At 36.8% G+C, this 23769-nt stretch overlaps 1 protein-coding gene across 2 annotated transcripts in view; it reads right to left on the bottom strand.

The window, feature by feature from the left end:
• The window catches only part of PLXDC2 (plexin domain containing 2), a 461353-nt gene that overhangs the window by 47820 nt on the left and 389764 nt on the right, over positions 1-23769 (bottom strand). For both annotated transcript variants that reach the window (XR_012093899.1, XM_008002439.3), the window contains exons 11-12: positions 20549-20699; positions 19018-19056 (exon numbers count right to left, since the gene is read on the bottom strand). Coding sequence is in view for 1 of the 2 variants with exons in the window: in XM_008002439.3 (XP_008000630.1) it covers positions 19018-19056; positions 20549-20699 (190 nt within the window). In the remaining variant the exon portion in view is untranslated. The remainder of the gene's footprint in view (positions 1-19017; positions 19057-20548; positions 20700-23769) is intronic.

Raw genomic sequence — 23769 nt, 5'->3', positions numbered from 1 at the left:
AGGCTGATGAGTTGGACAAAGTCATACACAAATTTGCTCAAAATTCATAAATCTTACACAGATGATGCCAAAATGTACTCTTTTAAAGCTTCAGAATAAAGTTAAACTATAAATGCTTAAAATGTTAGTGTTCTGCTTTGGGATTAAAAATGCACATAGACATGGCTTTCCCCATGGAATAGTACCTAACCCATTTACAAGCTAAAGCATGTAACAAAGGAAAATCAAATGATAAAAGTTTTAAGTGAATTGTACTTCCCTTTGTAAGTTTCCCTTGCAACTGATCTCATTTTGTAGCTCATTTATTTTCTCTCTCACCTCTTTAACTTTCTATATACACAATTATGACTTTGACTTAATTCAGAGTTTCTTCTGGTGTTTTAAGTCTTTTGTAATTTTTCATAATCCTCTTAGTTCTTTCATTTTCTTAATCAGAGTGATACTATTTTTTAAATGCTTACCAGCCTGCCAATATTATTCTAGTATTGAAATGGATTGAAACTATTATACAAGGTGTACCTAATTTATATTAGGTATCACTGTGACAACACATTCACAATTCACGTTAAGACATTGCTATAGAAGGGATTTGGGTAATCACTGTGAAAAGATATAAAAGCAGGTGCACAAAACACATCTAAGGGCATTATGTATGGTGAGACCAATACCTGGCAAGGGCAGCTTTCCTTTTACAGTCTGTCCTACTGTCGGCAGCTGTGACATTCATTCAGGGAAATATATAAAATGTTCTGGGCTGGAAGATCTTAGAGTATGAATATCCTTTAAAAAAACAACAACCTGATAATCCCTTACCTTTTATCTTGGAAAAATGAAGCTGAATAAAATTTCTATGAAATAATACTAAAAGGAATACTTAATTCTATCCAAATGAGGGGTTTTGGATAACAGTTACCAAATGATAGGCTGATTCTAGTCTCATTCAAAGGTCGGTGCTTTTATGCATGTGTATGTGCAGATATCTTAAAGGGAAAATTTTAAGATTCAAGGCTGCAGTGAGCTTTGATCCTGCCAGGGCACTCCAGCCTGGGTGACAGAGCGAGACCCTGTCTTTAAGAAAAAAATTGAAAAAAGAGAAGGTTTATGGTATTTATATATACTACAAATAAGACCGAAAATAAATATTTGGAATAACCCATTATCATTTTTCACTCCTTGTATGTGTATGTGCTCTTCTTTGTAATAATCTGCCTGCGCATATGTTTTCAGCAGTCAGGACCTTTATGACACCTAACTTCTAAACTTTTCCTAACATCAGCTTTGTGTATCAAGTTATTATTTTTCTCTATTTAAAATATATCTTTAAATTATTGTTATTATTATTATTTTTGAGACGGAGTCTCGCTTTTTCACCCAGGCTGGAGTGCAGTGATGCGATCTCGGCTCACTGCAAGCTCCGCCTCCCGGGTTCACGCCATTCTCCTGCCTCAGTCTCCCGAGTAGCTGGGACTATAGGCATGTCCCACCATGCCCAGCTAATGTTTTTTGTATTTTTAGTAGACAGAGGCTTTCACCATGTTGGCCAGGCTGGTCTGCAACTCTTGTCCTCAGGTGATCCACCTGCCTCGGCCTCCCAAAATGCTGGAATTACAGGCGTGAGCCACTGAGTGTGGCCAAAAATTATTTTTGAAAAATAAAAATAAAATGTGTCTCGGCTTCTACCAAAGAATCCACAGGGGAAAAACAATCCTAGTACCTAAAATTTTCAGCTAAATATGAAACCAAAGGGGTTCATAAACTATTTTCTCTTTTAATTTCAGGCCGAGCCCTTGCATGGTTAAGATATTAGGGATTCTAACTACAGAAAAAACATAGTATAGTTTTCCTAACAAGGATATTTATAGTGACTATGGAATACCGAAAATAGGCCAACAAAGCACTTTCAAGGTTTGGAGGTACAGAACAGAGTGACTCTTCGTGCCATTTATTCTGTCAATTTCAGAATAGTCACTTACGTTCAAACAGATCATTTATATGCATAACCTGATATGATAAGGATGAATGTTTACTACTTATCAAATCCATCAAGTTTCCTGAACATGGAAGAAAAATCCCCTTCACTCTGTTCCTATCGGTGTAGAAAGACAGATTTGTGTGTAAACCACTGGGCTAACATAACTATGGAACCTTTGGGGTTTCCAAGAATAACATCAGATCTCACTTTGCTGGACCTCAAGGACCAGCATCTCTTCAATCCTGTCTTCTTTTCTGCAAAATGGATATAATAGTAAGAGCTATCTCCTGATGGTTGTGAAGATCTGACAGGATGCTTATAAAGTGGTTGGCACTGTGCTTAAAATATAATAAATCCTCAATGGAATGGTTGTACTAATGTTGTTAGTGCCACTCATACTACTTGTTACTCTACTGATTAGTATACTTTGTTATATTGATTCTTTAGTATTATTGTTAATACTGTTATTAACTCTCATTAATATTCTGTTGATTACTACCCTTATTCTTCTCAATCATGGCTGCACTACCAGGGCAATGAGAGGACTTCTTGAAATTATTCATGGAAAGAAGGAATCCATTCCCTCACGGAAGCTTAGGGGCATGGCGAGTGAAAGCAAGGACATTTCAGTGAATAGTTTTTCAAGCGGAAAGGCCAAGATCAGCCTCTCATGTGCTTGCAACCACCCGAAGGGAAACATGTTGTCCCAAACAATAGCTTGGACATGGGATATAGAATCCACAGCCACTATTTGAAAAACAAAAGCCTAGCTTCTGAGGTCTAGTAGCCTATCTAAATAAGATCAACCCTTCAGTGGTTATCTGTAAGCAGCTTCTTTGGAAAACTGCAGAATACTAAATCAACTTCAAGTTCTTTGGTGTCTGAATTTATGCATAACGTTAATAAAAATCTTTGGATCTCCCAAGGAAGCAGGGATTAATTTAGTTGCTGGTAGCCTGTGTGTGTGTGCCTCAGTACTGGAACGTTAGACACTGATGTTCTCAACAACCATACAATCCTTTTGCTATTTGCTGTGGTTTGATGCATATTATAGCTCTCCAGGAAAGTAAATGAGCAGAATTCTATGTGTGTGCTGTGTAGCTCAGGGAGACAGAATCAGAAGCCGGAAAAAGAAAGAAAGAAAGAAAGAAACCCTGAAGACAAAAAATAACAAAAACAACAGCTCGGTAGAGCTTTGAATTTCATTTTAGTTTGTACTATGAGAACTAATAAATTGTGCCACATAGGACAGAAAGAAAAAAAAAAGTGAAAACACTGAGCAACACTTGTACAGGGTATTTATGTTTCACTGCTTTGCACCAATACTTGCCTTTAACACAGACAGAATCACGCTGCTTAGGAGAATGGACATTATAAAGCTGTATTTATCACACTGACTGCCCCTTAGCTACTGGAGCACCAACTCTCCTGAAATGTAAAGCTCTATGTCTTGAACGTGGAACAGAACACATTTAGTCCAGGGAGTGCGCACTGGTCCTGACCTAACCTGTTCCACCAAACCATCTTCGCAAACAGACTCTGCTGTGTGGGCATATGACATTTCCACAAGTTGTATACAGTTGCAAGGGCTTTGGTCTCAAAGTGTTGGGGGATGGGATTAGAGAAGAAGTTAAGGTTCCCTTGGACTTTAAAACTCTGTGATTTGCTGGCCAGGCATGACGGCTCACATTTGTAATCTTGGCACTTAGTGAGGCTGAGGCCAGAGGATCACTTGAGGCCAGGAGTCTGAGACCAGCCTGGGTAACATAGTGAGATCCCATCTCTACAAAAATTAATTTTAAAAAAGTAGGTGGGCATGGTGGTACACACCTGCAGTCCCAGCTACTCAGGAGACTGAAGTGGGAGGATTATTTGAGCCGAGGAGTTCCAGGCTGCAGTGAGCCATGATTGCACCACTGCACTCAAGCCTGGGTGACAGAGTTAGACCGTGCCTTCCTCTAAAAAAAATAAATAAAAATAACTCTATGATTAGGCAAAGTTGGTACTGCTATATTTTTTTGAGACACTGGATGACTTTAATAGGAGAATAGCAAATAAATGACTATATATTGAACTGGACCATATTAGAAGCAACCCTCCTGGAAGGACAGTAGGGTGATAAGGAGCACAGAGCATGCCTGGAATCAGAGCCCTTGGTATTATAGACCAGCTACATTCCTTAGAAACTATGTGACTATGAACAAATTACTTAAATCCCTGGGCTTCTGAGACTTCAAGTGTAAAATGAGATTACAAATAGTACTTTCTTCTTAGGGTGCTGTGAGGATTAAGCTAGTTAAACATGTAAAGCCCTCAGAAGATTGCCTGGTATATCATTAATAGCCCAATAATTGCTAGATAATTTTATCATCGTTATCAACTACATGGGAAGATTCTGTGAATATTTTAAAGCAAAACATGAATCACATGATCAGAAATGTTACATTTTATGCCTTCTAATTAAAGATGCTGGTTCACCGAGGATAAGCTTTTTCCTTTTTTTTCTTTTCTTTCTTTCTTTCTTTTTTTTTTTTTTTTGCTTTGAGAATTTTAAGAAGACTAGAAGAATTTATTCATAGGAATTTTTTTAAAAAACTATGTCTAGTTTATTAAAGCATATCAAAATGCCTCTCTTTCTTCTTCTTCTTTTTTTTTTTTTTTTTTTTTTTTTTTTTTTACAGAGGCCAAATTTGCATGTTTGAAATACAGGAATTTTAAATGTGCAATTTGCCAAATTTTTATAACTGTATATACCAAGTAACCATCACCCAAATCATATGAAACACTTCCATTCCCCCATAAAGTTCTCTTGTCTCCACCTACAGTCTGTCCTAACAGCCCCAACCAACACTGTATAGGCAACCACTGTGCTGATTTCCATTATTGTAGATTAGCTTGACTTTACCTGAAATTCACATAAATTGAATCATACTACATGTACTCCACTGTCTCTGGCATCTTTTGCTTAACAATGTTTTAGGACTTATCTGTGTTACTGCCTGTATCAGTAGTTCATACTTCCTTTCTGCTGAATAGCAATCATTTGTGTAACATGTGCTCAATTTGTTCATTCTTCTACTGATAAACATCTGAACTATGTCCAGTTATTGACAATTATGAATTGAGTTGCTATGAATATTCTCTTACAATTTTTTTGTGTGTGTGGACATGATTTCTTTTTAAAATAAATACATAGAAGTGGAATTTCTGACTTAAAAGGCCAGAACTTTATAAGAAACTGCCAATGAGTTTTCTGAAGTGATTGCACAATATCACACTCCAGTCAGCAGCATACAGAGTTCAAGTGCACCATATCCTCATCAATACTAGTCTTGTGTAGTGTTTAGCTATCCTAATGGGCATGATATGGTATCCCATTCAGGTTTTGTTGTTTACTATTACTTTTTAGGAGTTCTTTATAGTTTCTGGATACAAGTCCTTTGTAATATAAGCACACTGTAAATATTTTCTCTTATCGGTAACCTGCCTTTTCATTCTTCTAACAGAGTTTTGGATGAACACAGAATTTAATTTTTTTCTTTTTTTTTTTTTTGAGACAGGGTCCTGTTCTGTCACCCAGGCTGGAGTTGGAGTGAGGTGATCGTGTCAAACTCCCAGGCTCAAGTGATCCTCCTGACTCGGGCCTCCCACATAGCTGGGACTACAGGCATGTGCCATTATGTCTGGTTAATTTTTTAATTTTTTTGTAGAAACAGAGTCTCGCTATGTTAGCCAGTCTGGTCTCCACCTCCGGGGCTCAAGTGATCCTTCTGCCTTGGTCTCCCAAAGCGCTGGGATTACAGGCATGAGCCACTGTGCCCAGCTCCCGGCTTTGAATTTTGATGTTTATAATTTTTTAAAAATCAGTCTTCTTAGAGATATTAAATTTATTAAAATTTGCAAAAAAGCAGCTTATGACTGTGTTAAATTCTCTATTCTTTGTCTTCTATTTTCTATTTCATTTTTCTACTCTTATTTCCTTCTTTTAAAATTAATATTTTTAATAAAATATCACAATTTTAGACACAATTAATTTGAGACAATCTTAATTGACTTATCTACTTAAATTGGACACTTGAGTTACTAATTTTAAACCTTTTTTCCCTTCTAATCCTTTCTAATATAAATATTTAAAACCATAAATTTCCTTCTAAATACTTTTTAGCAGCATTCTATAAATTTTGGTATTTTGTATCAGTTATCATTCCATGAAAATATTTTGTAATTTTCCTTATAGTTTTTTCTTCAATATATATTTTACGTATATCAAATATTTACATATATTTGCCAATATTTGTCAATATTTATATATATATTACAAGTTTGATTTGCTTTTCACATATTTGAGGATTTTGTAGATATCATATTTTTCCTCCCAACTTCATTAAGCATAACTGACAAATAAAAATTGTATATATTTACAGTGCACAAAATAATTTTTTGTTATATATATATACATACATTGTGGAATGATTAAATCATGGTAATTAACATATCTAATCACCTCATATGCTTATCATTTTTGTGTGTGGTGAGAACATTTAAGATATACTTTCTTATCAATAGACATTATATTGTTACTGCTTCTCGTTTGATTCTTTTGCAGTCAGAGAATGCAGTCTATAAGACCACGATCTAGAAATTTAATATTTTTTATGGCTCAACATATGGTCTACCGTGGTGACCATTTCATGCGGACTTGAAAAAAAAAACCCTCCAGGAACCCTGCTGTATAAATACCAATCATGACAAAGTGGTTGTCAGTATTGTTCACATCTATATCCTTCTTATTTTGTTTTTCTTTTGGTCTAACTTTAAAAAATTATAATGGTTCCTAATGAACTGGCACTTTTTTCCTTTTTTTTTTTTTTTTTTTTTTGAGACAAGGTTTCACTCTGCAGCCCAGGCTGGAGTGAACTGGTGTGACCATGACTCACTGCAGCCTGGACCTCTTGAGCTCAGGAGACCCTCCCACCTCAGCCTCCCATGTAGCTGGGACTGCAAGTGCACGCCACCATGCTCAGCTAATTTTTTGTATTTTTAGTAGAGATGGGGTTTTATCATGGTGCCCAGGCTGGTCTCAAAGTCCTGGGACCAAGCAATCCGCCCACCTCAGCCCCCCAAAGTGCTGGGATTACAGGTGTGAGCCACTATGCCTGACACCTTTTTTACCTTTTTATATTTTCCTCTGTTAATTCTCCTTGTCTTTAAATCTAGTTTAAGTCTACTTAATTTGATATTTATATAGGACCTTGAGATTCTCTGTGGTTATGTTTGCAGTGTATATATTTTTCTAAAATTTTATCTTGAAGCATTTTATATCTTTGTCTTTATTTTTTCACGTACATTTCTTATACACAACATAGAGTTGGGTCTGGCTTTCTTAAAAGTCCATGTGATAGCCTATGCTTTTAATAAAAGTGCTTATTTTATTTACATTTGAAATAGTTACTGGTGTGGTTGTATTTGGTCTGCCACTTAGCTATTTGTTTTCTTTGTGTTCATCTGTTTTATGGTCCTTTGTTCCTTCTCTCTTGTCTTTTTCATGTTAAACAAATATTTCCTAGAATTCCATTTAAATTCCTTCAATGAATTTTGAGCTGTATGTTTTTGCATTTTTTTCCTTTAGTGGTTGGTGAGTATGTTAACCGTGTTAAAAATCACTTATGGCTGCCACTTTATCCAACAAGTTGTTAATTTATTACTGTAACTGAAGTAATATTTGGTCACAGTAGCTTACAAAACTGTTATAAATTAGTTTCACATAATTAACTGCTGTCCTTACTACCCAAGTTACATTAAAAAGCTTGCACAAATAATAATTTTGAGCTCTGAAGAATAAAACTAAAGCAAAAATTACTCTTACTGCGAGCAGCAAGCCATTGAAAACCTAGCTGTTTAGAAGATTAAACTAAATTTGCCATCTAATGGATTAAACTGTCTTTAAAGCACCATGCCATTCTGAGACTAGCATATCTTTTCTCCCCATCAACCGTCAACATCAATTTCTTTTTTTTGTTTTTGCTTAAAGTGGATCAGCATATTACATGAACTATACGCATGGCTAATTCAAGCACATGTGAACAAAATGTAGTGGTGAAGTCATACAACCTCAAGGAATGCTACCAAGTTTCGGAGGCTGCAAACACACCCTGATGAGCCCTTTACACATTAGCAGTTGGCTTCTTTCCCATTCCTATTTCATGTTTTATGGGTCTTTCAACTCCTAAACACCGTGACCTCTGCCCTCTTCCCACTCACTCTCACCATATTACTTGTGTCTCACTATACAGATAAAACAGCGGTCTCAGACGAAACCCCCTGAACTTCTCCCTCCTGTCTCCCTACCCTCATTCATGCTGATTGGCCCCACCCATGCGTGTGGATATATCACTTCACTCCATGACTCTTTTTCTTCTTTATGAGGTGTTTCTCCTCAGCACCTGTGATGGGTAAAATTAAGAATCTCTACTTCCCTTCTTCCCTTTTTCTTGAAAAAGTAGTCTGTCCTTGGGGACTCCAATTTCCTCATTGTCCACAGAATCTTCAAATTCTGCTTGGAGATTGTACAATGGTGGATTGTTATGCAATCCAGTCAAGATCAATAAATGTCTTTATGCCACCAAATCTCATGGTCACTTTTCTGTGTGTGTTTTTTAACTTGACTTGTCTGTAACATTGACACTGTTCACTACTTCCTCCTTGAAATTTTCTTCTCCTTTGGTTTCTGTGATACCAAACTTTTTTTGTTTTCTTGCTGTCTCTATGACACTCTTGATTTTATTCACAGAACCTTAAATCCTGTATTCCCTCTCTAGTCTTTGGCCTTTCCTTCCTTCCTTCCTCCCTCTCTCCCTCTCTCCATTCCTTCCTTCCTTCCTTCCTCCCTCCCTTCCCTTTCTCCTTCCTTCCTTCTTTCCTCCCTCCCTCCCTCCTTCTTTCCTTCCTTCCTTCCTTCCTCCCTCCCTTCCCTTTCTCCTTCCTTCCTTCTTTCCTCCCTCCCTCCCTCCTTCTTTCCTTCCTTCCTTCCTTCCTTCCTTCCTTCCTTCCTTCCTTCCTTCCTTCCTTCCTTCCTTCCTCCCTCCCTCTCTCCATTCCTTCCTTCCTTCCTCCCTCCCTCCCTCCCTCCTTCCTTTCTTCCTTCCTTCCTTTTCTCTTCTTCTTTCTTTTTTTTTTTTGAAGACTCACTGTCACCCAGGCTGGAGTGCAGTGGTGCAATCATGGCTCACTGCAGCATCGACTTCCCAGTCTCAAGCAATCCTCCCACCTCAGCCTCCCCAGTAGTTAGGACTAAAGGTGTGTGCCACCATGCCTGGCTAATTTTTGTATTATTATTATTATTATTATTTGTAGAGACGGGGTTTCCCTGTGTTGCCCAGGCTGGTCTTGAGCTCCTGGGCTCAGGTGATCCACCTGGCTCGGCCTCCCAAAGTGCTGGGATTACAGGCATGAGTCACCATGCCTGGCCACTCTTTTCATCTTTATACTAACCTCCCACACCTAATTCATCTCCTTAAATTCAACTATCATTTATATGCTGCTGATGCCTATATTTGTATCTTATGCTTACATTTCTAAGTGAATTTCAGGCTTATATAGAAAAATGTCTACTGACATTTTCATTTGGATGTCAACATTAACATGCTCAAATTAAATTCACTGCTTACCCCCTTTCTCTTCCTGTATTTCCTATTCAATGGCACCATTGTCCACCCAGATAACTTACACCCATGTCCTGGGAACCACCTTCGTCATTTTCCTATGACATAAATCACACATCCAATCAGATATTAACTTATGTAGCTTCTACTTCATTAGTAAACACTTCTCATGTGCATTCTCCTTTTTTATTCCCATTGTCAACTACTACTTTATTTTAGCCTCTGACCACTGCTTCTATGGATTACTAGTATAACCTCCTAACTAGATTTTCTGGCTTCTCATTCTTACTCCGGTCCCTCCTGTTCCCTGCAATACTTCAAGGGTCAACTACTACACATGTAAAACATGTCCTGGCACTCCCTTATCAAAACGACACAAATGGTTCCCAAGGTCTCTAGGTTAAAGTTCAAACTCCATTGCCTGGCATAAAAGACTGTGAATGCTGACACCCCACTTATTTTGATACTTTATGGCTGGTAAGGCTGAGAAATAAGCCCCACCTTCTCAGCCTCACCAGCCATAGAGTACTATGTATATATCTTTACCCCAGGGAAATCAAATCTTGTAGCTCTTTAGAGTTTCCCAACCAGATCTTGATGTTTCATGCTTCTGAACCTCTTTCTATGTCAATCCCTTTCCTGAAATTCTTTTCTTCTATCCCTTTTCTCAGAAATCCTACCCATACTTCAAAACTTGGATCAAGTATGACCTATTCTTGTAATGTTATTTTTGTTTAGATACCTCTTCTCTGTTCTTGTATAGTTTTTCTTGAGTCTATCTTTGCACTCGTCACACTATACTTAAATATCAATTTACTTCTCTACATCATCCCATTAGGCCACTTGTTTCTTTAGGACAGGCATCAGAGGGTGTAGGTCTTTGCATCTTCATCACCTAACAATGGCCTGGCACACAATAGTTGAAGAAATGTTTCTCAAGCAAATAAAACCAAGTTGAATCAATTCAGGATCAAAGTTAATTAATGTTTTAGTGACATACATATTTTAGTAGTATAGGGCCATCTCCCATAATCACTAGACATTTCACGTTTAAAAAAGAATAATTACTTCACACATGGAGAACACACTGAGAAGGCGCATAAGAAATATTGGGTAACACAAAACCTGTTCCTGGAACCCCTCATATGTCTCAGATTCCAAAATCTAATGGAATATGGAAGTTTCTTTCCTCCAGTACAAGTTCCCTGGTCCAGGTTTCTGATAGGAACAGGGCAGGTAGAAAATGAGACAGGAGGCCGGCACGGAAAGGAAAGTAGGTATCCACCAGAGGGAGGTGGTCAAGCATTTTGCTGATGGCAAATGGAAAGTGCATTTAGAGCTACTTCGTGGAAACCGTCAGTATGCATTTCCTAAGAGGTACTCTGCTATATCATCTTGTTCTGTGTTCCATCAGCAGCATAAACTCTAACTACACATTCTATCTACAAATTAACCTACAGTGGAAAAAGTATATCCTGATGTGATTTTTCTTTTTCTTTTATTTTCCTATGCTGGACATCAATTTGTCAAGCTATTAGGCTGAACAATGAAATTGCAACTTTTCTAGGTCAAAAGTGTTTTGTAAAAATCAGCAATTTCAAATGGTTCAACAAAATACAAAATACTAACGATCTTTACTAAAACAAATACATTTGTCAACAGCTTAAATCAGGTTGTTCAATATTTCAGCTTCCCTGGGCCACACTGGAAAAAGAATTGTCTTGGACCACACATAAAATACACTGACACCAACAATAGCTGCTGCGGGTTGGACAAGCTTGGCTTGGATTCATTTTCACTTGCTATATTAACATGATTTAGGAGGTATAATGGATATAATGCTTATGGATTCCTTTCCTCGGCAGAGTAAGATGCACTTTCTACGTGTAGATAGAGATAATTTCTTGTTGTCACCAATTAAAATACTGTTTCAGGAGGGCCTGGAGGTATAGGTGAGGACCAATGGACCAATGGGTGGAGTCAGAGTAAAATACGTTATTCTTCTTTTGGTCAAATATCCATTCAACTCTTGATACTCAAAGTGTAGTCTGTGGCTTGGTGGCAACTGCATTATCAATGTGCTTGTAATTACATTAAAATGTAATGCAAAGGTTTGGGCTTCACCCCAGAACTACCATGTCAGAATATGCATTTTAACAAGATTCTCCACCACAGTGATTCTGAGGGTTCTTAATATTTATGCAACATTGAATCAGACCATTTATTATCAACCTAACACTGGAATAATCTGGGAATTAAAAAAAATTGGTGCTCTGGTTCCAGCCCTAGAGGTTAATATTTAATTATTACGGAGAACAGTCTGAGTGTAGAAAATTTTATAAGCTGGAATAATAAAATAACAATTACATCTCAGACTGGAACCAGGTGAGGTAAATGTACAGAAAATGTGAAGAACCACAACTCTAGATAAAAGTTTGGGAGAGAAATCCTAAATTCCAGGGAAATTTCAAATTAACATTGTAAAGTAGAAGAACTTTTCAGTATGATGATACATATACACTTAGAATAGGGTTAGTGCTGTCATGAAAAGTAGTCAAACAAAGCAAAACATAAAACTAAATGTCAAGATGTTTTACAGTTTTTTTTTTGTTTTTTGTTTTTAATTTTTTTTTTTTTTTTTTTTTGAGACAGAGTCTCACTCTGTCGCCCAGGCTGGAGTGCAGTGGCGCAATCTCGGCTCACTGCAAGCTCCGCCTCCCGGGTTCACGCCATTCTCCTACCTCAGCCTCCCGAGTAGCTGGGACTACAGGCGCCCGCCACTGCGCCCGGCTAATTTTTTTCTATTTTTTAGTAGAGACGGGGTTTCACCATGGTCTCGATCTCCTGACCTTGTGATCCGCCCGCCTCGGCCTCCCAAAGTGCTGGGATTACAGGCGTGAGCCACCGCGCCCGGCCGTTTTACAGTTTTAAAAACAAAAAGTGATAGATATTCAATAGCCTGTCAAAATGAAATAACAGTTTCCCTTTGCTTATAGGACTATGAGCTACACAAAAGAAGTGTATGAAAAAAAGCAAGGAAAAGTAGAAAAAAAAACGGGAAAGATACATTGCTTTGATGATTTATGTATAGAAGTCAAAAAATAATTTGACTGAATGATAAATGACTAGACACTTGATCTACCACTACAGACATGGTAATAAAAATATAACCTTAGAAGTATTCCAGGGAAAAGGCAGAATAATGTTCTAACATTTTATCTTGGGATGAAAAAGTCTTACAATATCTTCAGAAATACGAAGCTGAACACAACAGAAATAGAATTTAGACCAACCATTCCATAGGACTTCATTCAAAGTATATCTGTTTTAGTTCTTAGAAATCAATCACCTTGCAGATTTGTACCTCTGAATTAACTTAATCGTGATCTTCAAACTGCTTAATGTATCAACTTTGGCATCTCCTTGATGGGGACACCATCCTCTGACTTAAGAATGCAGTCTTTCAGAGTTCAGGTTTCATAAAATTCCCAGCAATAAGAAGAAATGATAAAAATGCTATCACCTGTATTGGATATCATGCTTATCTGGAGTGCTGATACTTTAAATATTATCAACAATTAAGAACTTATATTTACATATTTTTAAAGCAACCTTAACTCTATCAAAGAGAAGAAAGTTTAAAGGAACCAAGAGATAATGCAGTTTTCAGTACTTTGATAAATCTCGTTAACCAATTTTGAGTAATGAAATCAAATCAGAATTTCAGAGCTTGAAATAATTTTAACATCTGCAGTGTAGCACAGTGGCACAATTCCATTTGCTAGACTGAGTTGAATCTGGTTGAAGACTTTAGTCTTCAATTAAAAATTGTGCCATTGATTCAACTTGCAAACCTCTTCTCAGCCCTGGGCATAGCTTTATCCAGTTTGCATCTTGAAGACATTGACATTTCTAATTAGGAAGTGAATGGCACTTGGAAGAAACCTAACCAAATGTCAAAGAAGACATTTAATAGTTGTACCTGCTAAAATATATAGCTAGGTCATTTTTTTAAAAACGTAACTCTTCCAGCAAGCTACTGCTAGAATTTGAAAATCCAAAGAAAATGTGGCTTTAAATGCATATAACCATTACTCAAAGAAATACAGATATTTACAATATATAGCTGGGTGCAGTGGCTCACGCCTGTAATCCCAGCACTTTGGGAGGCCGAGCGGGGTGGATCACCTGAGGTCAGGAGTCTGAGATCAGCCTGGTCAACACGGCAAAACCCCATCTCTACTAAAAATACAAAAATTAGCTGGGCATGGTGGCGTGTGCCTGTAATCCCAGCTACTTGGGAGGCTGAGACAGGTGAATCGCTTGAACCCAAGAGGTGGAGGTTGCAGTGAGCCAATATCACATCACTGCACTCCAGCCTGCATGAGAAAGTGAGACTCTATCTCAAAATACATACATACATACACACACACACACACACACACAAATATATATATACGTTCTAGGATTCTAGGTACCCCTTACAGGTGAATTAAATCCATATTTCTAGAGAAACCAAGAAGGCTTAAAGAACCTTAAATCAGATTTTGAACATAAACTACAGCCCTGTAGTTTATTACAGCTAATTTACAGTAAATTATTTGCAGTAAATTACAGCCCTGTAATTTAGAGGTCACATGCCAAGGATTCTGACAACATTGAAACACACAAGAGAATTAATGCATTGTGATTTTCACAGAAAGGATTAAATGGAAATGAATACACAATTGCACGAGAAAAGGAAACTTCACGTTCAAATACTTTAAGTAGAATCAGCTGTTATAGAAAAGGTGAAATATAGTAGGTATAAGTAAAATAGGTTATTGTGGCATTTCCCATGGGAAGGTTGATTATAAAAGATCTAGGCTGGGCACGGTGGCTCACACCTGTAATCCCAGCACTTTGGGAGACCAAGGCAGGTGGATCATCTGAGGTCAGGAGTTTGAGACCAGCCTGACCAACATGGTGGAAATCCTGTCTCTACTAAAACTACAAAATTAACCGGGTGTGGTGGCACACACCTGTAGTCCCAGCTACTCAGGAGGCTGAGGCAGGAGAATCGCTTGAACTCAGGAGGCAGAGGTTGCAGTGAGCTGAGATCATGTCACTGTATTCCAGCCAGGAGACAGTGCGAGACTCCATCTCAAAAAAAAAAAAAAAAAAAAAAAAAAAAAAAAAAAAAAATCCATTCTGTGAAAGAGAAGGACTACCATGATATTGTTAAAGACTTGGAATTTGCATTAAGGCTAAATAGAATCACATCCCAGCTCTGCCATGTGCTAGCTAGATAACTTAACATTTTTGTCTCTCTGTTTCCTTGTCTATAAAGCATAAGTAATAATAGACCAAGTCAGGGGTGTTGTGTGAAGTACAAAGAGTTAATATAGGTATAGCATTTAGAATGGTGCCTGGAACATAGTAACCATTCAATTCAATAAACATTCCTCCTCTCTCCTCTTCTTCTGCCACTTTTTCTTCCTTTCTGTTTCCTCTCCCTTCTCCTCTTATTCCCCCTCTTCTGTTTTTCACATAAACAAGAGAAAGATAAACGGTTTGATTATAACTACGTATTACTCTAAACTTAATATTACACATGTAACTAGCAACATTTCAGTTGGAGATAAAATGATGTCTTTATGTAAGATCTTCTTTTTAATTTTTCTATTTAATTTTTTTTTATGGACAGGGTCTTGCTATGTTGCCCAGTTTGGCCTTGAACTCCTGGGCTCAAGCAATCCTCCTGCCTCAGTCTCCTGAGTAGCTGGGACTTCATTGGATCATCTGCATTTTTAGAACCAGCCATTTCAATGGTCAATCAAAGCTCTATCTTACTAAAGAGACCTGAATGTATTAGGTATCTTTCTCTTTGTTTCAATTTTTTCATGTTCCTTTTTCCAAATTATTTAGAGAGCTTAGAATTTCCACTCAACCCTGAAGACTAAGAAAACTTCTCCAATCAAACAACTATCCTGAAACTTTAAGAGGCTCTAATTGGACCTAATATAAATGTATCAGGAAACTCAATGCACAATTGAAGATTCATCAAGAGTGACTTAGCAGATTGTAACTCAGTCTGGGTCCTCTCAATGAGAAACCCTGTTGTGTGACTTAGGTGTCCAGCTGCTCAGAAGTATTTAATGCTTTTCATATCAAAGATGAAAGAAAAATCTCCTGGAAACTGAATGTATAATCATGTCAGCAGTGGATCCCACTAAGAAAATCAACTATTTTAACCCATGGAAATGACCCAGAAACACTCAGAGAGAAAGTAATGCAATAAGTAAAAAAGACAGTGTAGGGAAATTCAGTCATTTGTTTCTAGCTACTTACTGACTACTTTGAAAAATGGCATCCTTTTTTCAGAAAAGTACAGGCCCCTAAATAAAAATGCTTTTAAGAACAGTCAATTAGTCACCAAAAAGTAACTATGTGACATGATGGACCTGTCAATCTGCTTTATTACTGTAACATGGTATTTTCTATATGTAGTCCCATAAATTCATGTTGTAAACCTCAAATATACATAATAAAACTTACTTTAAAAAACAGTAGTCCAATTAAATAAATTAAATCAAGAAATCAAATGTGCTAAAGTTCTTTGCAACAACACAGATAAATTTACAAAAATGTATTAGTTTGCATGTTTTTAAAAATCAACCTCAGTAAATGTTAGAAAATATTAAATTAGGCACACTTATTCATTATTACCTCAATCTTGCAGAAATGTTTATTCAATTGGAGTGGAAGGACAATACTGAATTGTTTTCAATATGCTTAATTAAATAATGAAGTTAGATTTAAATTGGTAATCCTTCCTGCATCTCCACATTCCATAAAATAAAAAACAATAGCACACTAACTTAGTAAGGATGCTATAAAAAGCAATGTGTGATTTCCCTTAAGTACCCTTTTGAAGAACCATTTATCTTAATACTAGTCAGGCTGGTCTGTTCTAACTGCACTTGAATGTTTTTAGGAAAAGTGCTCTGTTAACAACCATAGACATAACAAGAGTTTGAAGTCTAATTGTGATATTTTGGGATTCTCATGACTGCCTGCTGCATATCAATTACGTAAATATCATCTGAGAATCTGACAGTTGACTCTCTAGTATACCAAAAATCCTATGCTTAAATCGTAGGATTTTCTTAACAATTGCTTGGCATCATAAGGCACTGCTTTAAGAAAATCTTTGAAATTTTACGATTCTTCGATGGCTCAAACAAAACTAAGTATTTTCATTGGGATAATTGGTAATGTTCTAGAAAACTGTTTATCACAGTATATTCCACAAAAACATGAAGTCCGTGACATACTATTCATAAAAAAATGTTGGCCGGGCATGGTGGCTCACGTTTGTAATTCCAGCATTTTGGGAGGTCGAGGCGGGTGGGTCACCTGAGGTCAGGAGTTCAAGACCAACCTGTCCAACATGGTGAAACCCCGTCTCTATTAAAAATACAAAAATTAGCCAGGTGTGGCGGTGGGCGCCTGTAATCCCAGCTACTCAGGAGGCTGAGAAAAGAATCGCTTGAACCTAGGAGACGGAAGTTGCAGTGAGCCGAGATCGTGCCACTGCACTATAGACTGGGCAACAATGAGTGAAACTCTGTCTCAAAAAAACCAAAACAAACAGAAAAAAAGTGTTAAGAGCAAGCAGTGGAGACATGCCAGTATGAATTCTTTATAACCGTGTTGAGGATTACTCAGGATGCATGTTCTCTGAAAGCAGAGATTTGTCTAAGCCTTGTTCACTTCTGTAGCCCCACGCCAGCAACAATACTTGGCAATTAGCAAGCATTGAGCAGAAATCAGTGAATGAATGAATGATCAGTTTTCCAGCAAGGAAATTTCTTTAATTTTTTTTTCCAGAGTCTCTCACACTTATTTGATCACCAGAATCGTTTTTTTTTTTTTTTTCCTATTAGCAGGATACAATATTTTAGATAAACAAAATAAAGGAAGAAGGAAAGGAAGGGAAGGAAGGAAAGAAAGGAAGAAGAGAGAAAGCACAGGAAATATCTAACACATATACTTATAATGACCACCCATATTAAGATTTAAATGTAACAAGTAAAAGAGAAGTCTCTTGGGGACTCTTCCCCCCATTCCATTAACTTTATACCACGTCTCTTCCCTCAAAATGAGGTAACCCCAACATAGGGTTTATGTCTACATGCTCCTAACATCCTCCTCTGGGCAGTTCTGAATTGAAGGATTGCTAAAGTCCCTTTACGCCCTAAGATTTTAATATATTTCTAGCTAGTATATATTTCGCAGATGGTCATTTCCAAAACTATCCACTTACTGCATTAATACAATGATGAATAAGAAATGAATGAAATAAAACACTACAAAATGATGTAAGACAGTAGGAAATTGGTATAACAATGGTATTTATGAAGAGGCTAACTGGTCGCTCTTTCAGATGGAGTGATATAAACTCTAAAGACATACAGAGATATAAACCATGTCCTAAAAAGGCATAGAAGTACTACCTACTTAACCTAAACTGAGGGATTTTGAAACTATTCTCTACCATTATAGAGAAAAACATACCTAACATGTACACATTGGATTTTGACTTACTCAAGAAATTGTCTAGGGCTTTAAAGGCAAAACCATGCCTAGATCAATGTCAAAACGTGCTCGCATTGACATAAAAGATGCTACCAAGAAGAGGGCACCCTTTCCCTGAGCTGAATAAAAAATTACTAATGAAAATCTCTTTTATTAAGACCCAGCAAACATGAGCCAATACAGTTTAAAAGGAAAAAGATCTATTTCTAAAAACATAGTCAATGTCATTCACAATATTGTTTCAGTAAAACTTTTTCCCCTCAAATTTTCAAGTACCATTATAGATATTTCTAAATTGTCTTGGAAAACTTTTAAGTATGTTACCAACAAGGTATTCTTTCAAATATCTAAGTTTTGTTCTTTACTTCATAGAGCTGATAAAAAGACCTAGGACAATATATTTTCATACTTGCTCTATTTCTAATTTTATGCATAGAAGGTGCTGAAGAAGCAGACAATTTAGTGAAACACAATTGAACCCAATACCTGTAGCTGTGTAGATAACTGCGCACCACTATCATGCAGCAAGGACTAGACCAACAAAGAATAGCAAGATGTGTAGTTGAATTTTCCACTTTATCACTGGGAATTGGTGTCACATAGTTTTATAGACAAACACAAGGATGAGGATTTCATTTCACTTTGAAGCCAACCCACTGGCTCCTTCCCATGTTAAATACCAACGGAGAATAAAACACAACCTCACCTTTTATTTAGAAGTCCATATGGCCTTTATTATATTAAAATAAATGAAATGAATTCATATTTTAAAAATGTTTATGAAAGAAAAGTGTCAATTCCTACCTCCATTATCTTTTAGATGTAGTGCTATCTTGGTATCATCTGGAAGAGAAATTCAAAGTTATTAGAACAGAAAAAGATTTCAAAGGAGCATAAATCTCATGACTAGTAATTGTCTACTAACTGCTTTGATTGGAACATGACTGGCTTTTGATAATTTATTGAGGTAATTTCTAGTACAATGAGAGGAAGTCCTTGCTTTACATGATGTAGTTCTAAAATTTCCTACAGAGATTGCAATGTCAAGATTTTGGTAACATCTTGAATGATTCTTAAGTTCTACAAGAGAAGTAAACAGTTATAATTAAAACTTAAAATACGACAATTTTTAATTCTCTAAAATTACTTATTGTCATTAGAACCTATAGTTATGATCTTATTTATTCATTTTAAAAAATCAAGATCAAGGAAAATCCAAATTAATTGTGATAGTTAAGATTTGTCAATATTTACAAATTTAAATCCAAAAGTTAAATGTTTATCCATTGCTAGAAAAGATGATCAAAACTCTATATAAAGAGATCTTATCCTGACTGAACAAAATGTAGGATATGCTTTTTTATTTTACTGGTTATAGTTCACTCTAAAGGGTAGGGTTTAAATTATAGGAATATTTTCATGGGCTTTAATATAATAATCCAAAATAATGTGGATTAAAAGATAATGTTGCTTTTAAAAGCAGTAAAATCCACTTAGTGGCTGCTCTCCACCTCACTTTATTCTAGTTCACCTTAAAATATCAAATTAAATTCCAATTAAAAGAAAAAGTTCCATATTTAATTTAATTTAATTTAATTTTTTATTCAAGCCAAAGAAAGTGAGGCTTATAATAATAAACAAGTAAGACCCATTTATCCCCCTCAAACCTGATTTGTGGCCAGTGTTATGTGTCTGCCCACTCCCTCCTGGTGGTATCATTCAGAATAGAAAATGATCGTATGTTGGGTAATACACTTTCTTCCTCCTGAGCTGTGCCCGGGCATTAACACTCTCTAGTATTTCTGCCTTCCCTAGAAGATGAAATAGTTGTTTTCAAGGACAATTTCTATGACACATACAGTGTTTCTGTGTAGGTTATAGACCAATATATTTTATTGACTGCATTCTGGAAAACATTAGAATTATATATGAATAGAATTATCTATTGTTCAGAATCCAGAATCAATGGGCATTTTATATGCATTTTGCCTTTCTAACCTGTGATCGTGAAGTTGGATTTGCTTACTACAAAATGTAGCCAGATAGGAAGAAGTCTGTATTTCTTTTCTAGGAAGGAGAGGACAAGAAGCCAGAATCAGTGGTAAAAGCTATGTCTTAAAAAAAAGGCGCAGTGCATTAAAAGTATCCCAGCATTTACTTTTAGTTCACAATAATTTGTCTTTTTTCCCTTTGGATGTCCCTTAAAAATCCAGTTTGCCAAAGAAAAACTTTAGAGAGATCTAGAGAGTAGGAGCTATTGCAGTACATGTCAACACAGTGGTTTTTCCTTCCTTCGGGAAAGAAAAAACAAACAAGTAAACTATCTCTTGGGTACCTTCTGTAGGGAGGCTGGTGGGAAACTGAGAGGTCACTGCTCTTCTGGTGGTAGTCAGGACCCTGAACTGGGTGGTTGTCGCTCCTACGGTTGTGGTGGTTCGAGAAGAAGTTTCCACTGGTTCTATATTCTCACACATCTTCTCTTTTGACTAGTAAGAGAAATGAAAAGGAAAACAAATTGAATGACCGCAAATCTATTTTTAGAACTTACATCAAAGAAGCTGGGCTATAAGGCACAAAAGCCTTTCACATCAAGACAAGGAATACATTACTTTTGCACAAGGCTATATTAATGATTTTGCTAATTTATGAAGTTTATAAAATAGGAAAGAAAAAAGGATGGATGTAACAAGCAATTTCCCTCTTTAGATATTTAGGTTTCATCATTTACTGCTGTTAAGCTTTCATATTACTGTTTACCTTGCCCTAAATTTTACATTGGTATATTTATGAAAGACACACTGTCAAAAGGGAAAATTTATACCAGAAGAAAAACATGTGCATAAAGATAAGGTTTAAAACATACTCAGGTTTGTGGAGAAAAAGTGCATTCCTTTCACATCAAACCAAAAATGCTAAATCCGAAATATTTGCTAACTTCCCCATACTACTTCATTGTTTCAAAAATCATGAAACAATCTGTCACAAGGTGAATGAATGTTTAAGATTTTGTTTTGCTTTATGAAATATTCAAAGCCACATAAGAAAAGGATTGAACAGAACTCATGTAATCACTCAGCCTATCTTCTTCCTAGCAGAGTTATATTGAAAACATCAGGAAATGGGACATACTGAATTTTTAATTTTTAATTTGTGAAAATAAATCCCACAACCTGCACTGGTAACAACCTCCAACATCCAAACTTTTATAGCTTAGAATTTGGTGTTTCTATCCACCTTTTGTGCCTCTATGGACTCCCTCTCTCGGGTGGGCCTTAAGTAGAAAATAACTATTCTGGACATGAGTGGTTCTCACCCCACATTTAAAAATTATTGTTAAATAAATATCATTCTTAAACTTCTCTCATCATTAGTGGAGCACTGGGCGCCTTTCCCCTTGTTAATGAAGACTTCCTGAGACAGCCTCCTTTTCATTACTAGGATGTAAAACAGGTTTATTCTCCACTTCAAGTCCAAACATACTAGGTTCTCATTCAGTTCCCCAAATTCCAGTTCCTGGGCCCCATTTAATTCCCCAAATTCCAGTTCCTGCACCTCTGAGCCCCATTAATCTAATTATTTCCTTTCAGATACCACTTTAGTTGTCATCCCCACACCCTGGACCATATCTGTAGTGGAAAATGTTTGAGAGCTGAAATCATAAGCTCAGTTATCCTTTTTCAGTCTATCCCTGTAGCTGTGAACTTCAATTCTTTTTATTCTTTGACTACTTAGAAAGCCTAGCAAAACGATTCTGTTTTTTTTCCGTTTCTTTTCCCCCATTACTTCAACCTCTCATTTCAACAGCTTCAAGCACCTTGCTCTATTCGTTTTGTTTGTTTGTTTGTTTGTTTTTTGTTTTTGTTTTTAGTTTTTTTCTACAACACCTTTAAAGAAGATCCCCAGTATAGTAAAAGATCTGCCTGTTCCCTGTCTGCTCCAAAGCCAGGCACAGCTGGAGAATAATCACACAGACCCGCCATGGGGGCTCCAAAAACTCATCTCCTGCATCCTCAGCAGGGCTGTGCATACCGCTTGGCACAACAGACCTGCTGTGTCTTGCTAATTACCTCTCCCATTATGCTCAGTATGAATTTCAAACTCTCTCCACTTTACCTAAAACCGCAATCCCATCATGATGCTCCCAGTTTTATTCCTTGGGCTCACCTTTCATTTCCTTGATAAAGAGACATGATCAGCAAGATTTCTTTAAATTTCTTCATGAATCAGCATACTTACTTGACTCTGGGCTGATCTATTCTTTCCTTCTTTGATAATGGATGGGGACCTTTCCTTATAGCCTTTCTTTCAACCTATGTCCTAGCTCAACTCAGCCCACCTTCACAGGTATTGTGAATTTGCTTATGCGATCATAGTCCTTTCTCTACAATATTTGCCACCTCTAATTCTCTGCTGGCTCCTTACCAACAGCACTTAAAGGTACACAAGCATATCTAATCTTATTTTGCAAACCCAGTCCTCCCTGTTCTCCCCAATGTATCCTGATATTATACTGCTTTCCCTCCATTCATAGACAGTCATATTTGCAGAGAGATCAGTTTGCCTTGGTCTTCTCAGACTCCCAGCTTCCCCATTTATAACAATCTTCCTCTTACAAATCCAACTGAGTTGAAATTTCTCATACCAATGTTTCTAAATATCTTCTTAGCTAAATATCCAACATCTTCCATGGTGTCCTCCTCACACCTCATCAGTCTATGGTGGAGATGTCCACTCCCTTGTCTTGGGTTTCTGTGACACACACTCTCCCCAATGTTCTGACACCTCCCTCACAACTCCATCTCGATTTCCTTTTATTTATGTCCATTCCTTAAGTGTTGGGGTGGTTCTTATTTATGGATCATTCTTGATCTGCCACTTCATTCTATGCATTATCTTTTGCAATCTTCTCTACACCCATGACTGCAATGAACATCTTTATGTTGCTTATTCAAAAATCTATATTTCCAGTCCACATTCCTCTTCCAGATTTCAGGCCCAAAAAGTCATCTATTGACCAGGTGTATGCATGTGAATGTCACATACATCTCAAACTCAAGAAGTATAGAATGGAACTTGCCAGATATTATTCTCTCCCTGTGTTTCTATTGTCAATGAACAGGACCTAGTATTCAGTAAACAGGATCCCATGTTCAGTAAACACCCTAATGTTTAAGTAAAATCCAGGACTCAGATTACTTTTAGCCAGTAATTGCAGACTAAGGAACTAAATAGCCCTCCTATTACAAAACAAATAAATTCCGAATAAAACTTGAATTTTAAAGCATTAGGATTTGCAGGAAGTAAAGAATACCCCAACGGTGCCTTTCCATTGTTTATTCCCCTCCTCACTAAAAAAAAAAATAATAAAACAAAGCAAAAGCGATGTGCTATAAAGATAGTAGGAGCTGTATACATTAAGGGAAGTAAAAAAGCAAAATTTGCCCTGAGGAAAAAAAGCCAAAATCAATATCGCTCTAAAGAGAACAAGCCTTGCAACAGCAGTAGACAGGGGAGATAAATCTGAACTTCTCCTCCTCATATTAGGGCAGAGACTTA

This window comes from Chlorocebus sabaeus, chromosome 9 (assembly GCF_047675955.1).
Source record: "Chlorocebus sabaeus isolate Y175 chromosome 9, mChlSab1.0.hap1, whole genome shotgun sequence".
NCBI lineage: Eukaryota > Metazoa > Chordata > Mammalia > Primates > Cercopithecidae > Chlorocebus > Chlorocebus sabaeus.
Note: the sequence above shows the minus strand (reverse complement) of the source record. Positions and strands in the feature narration are given on the sequence as shown.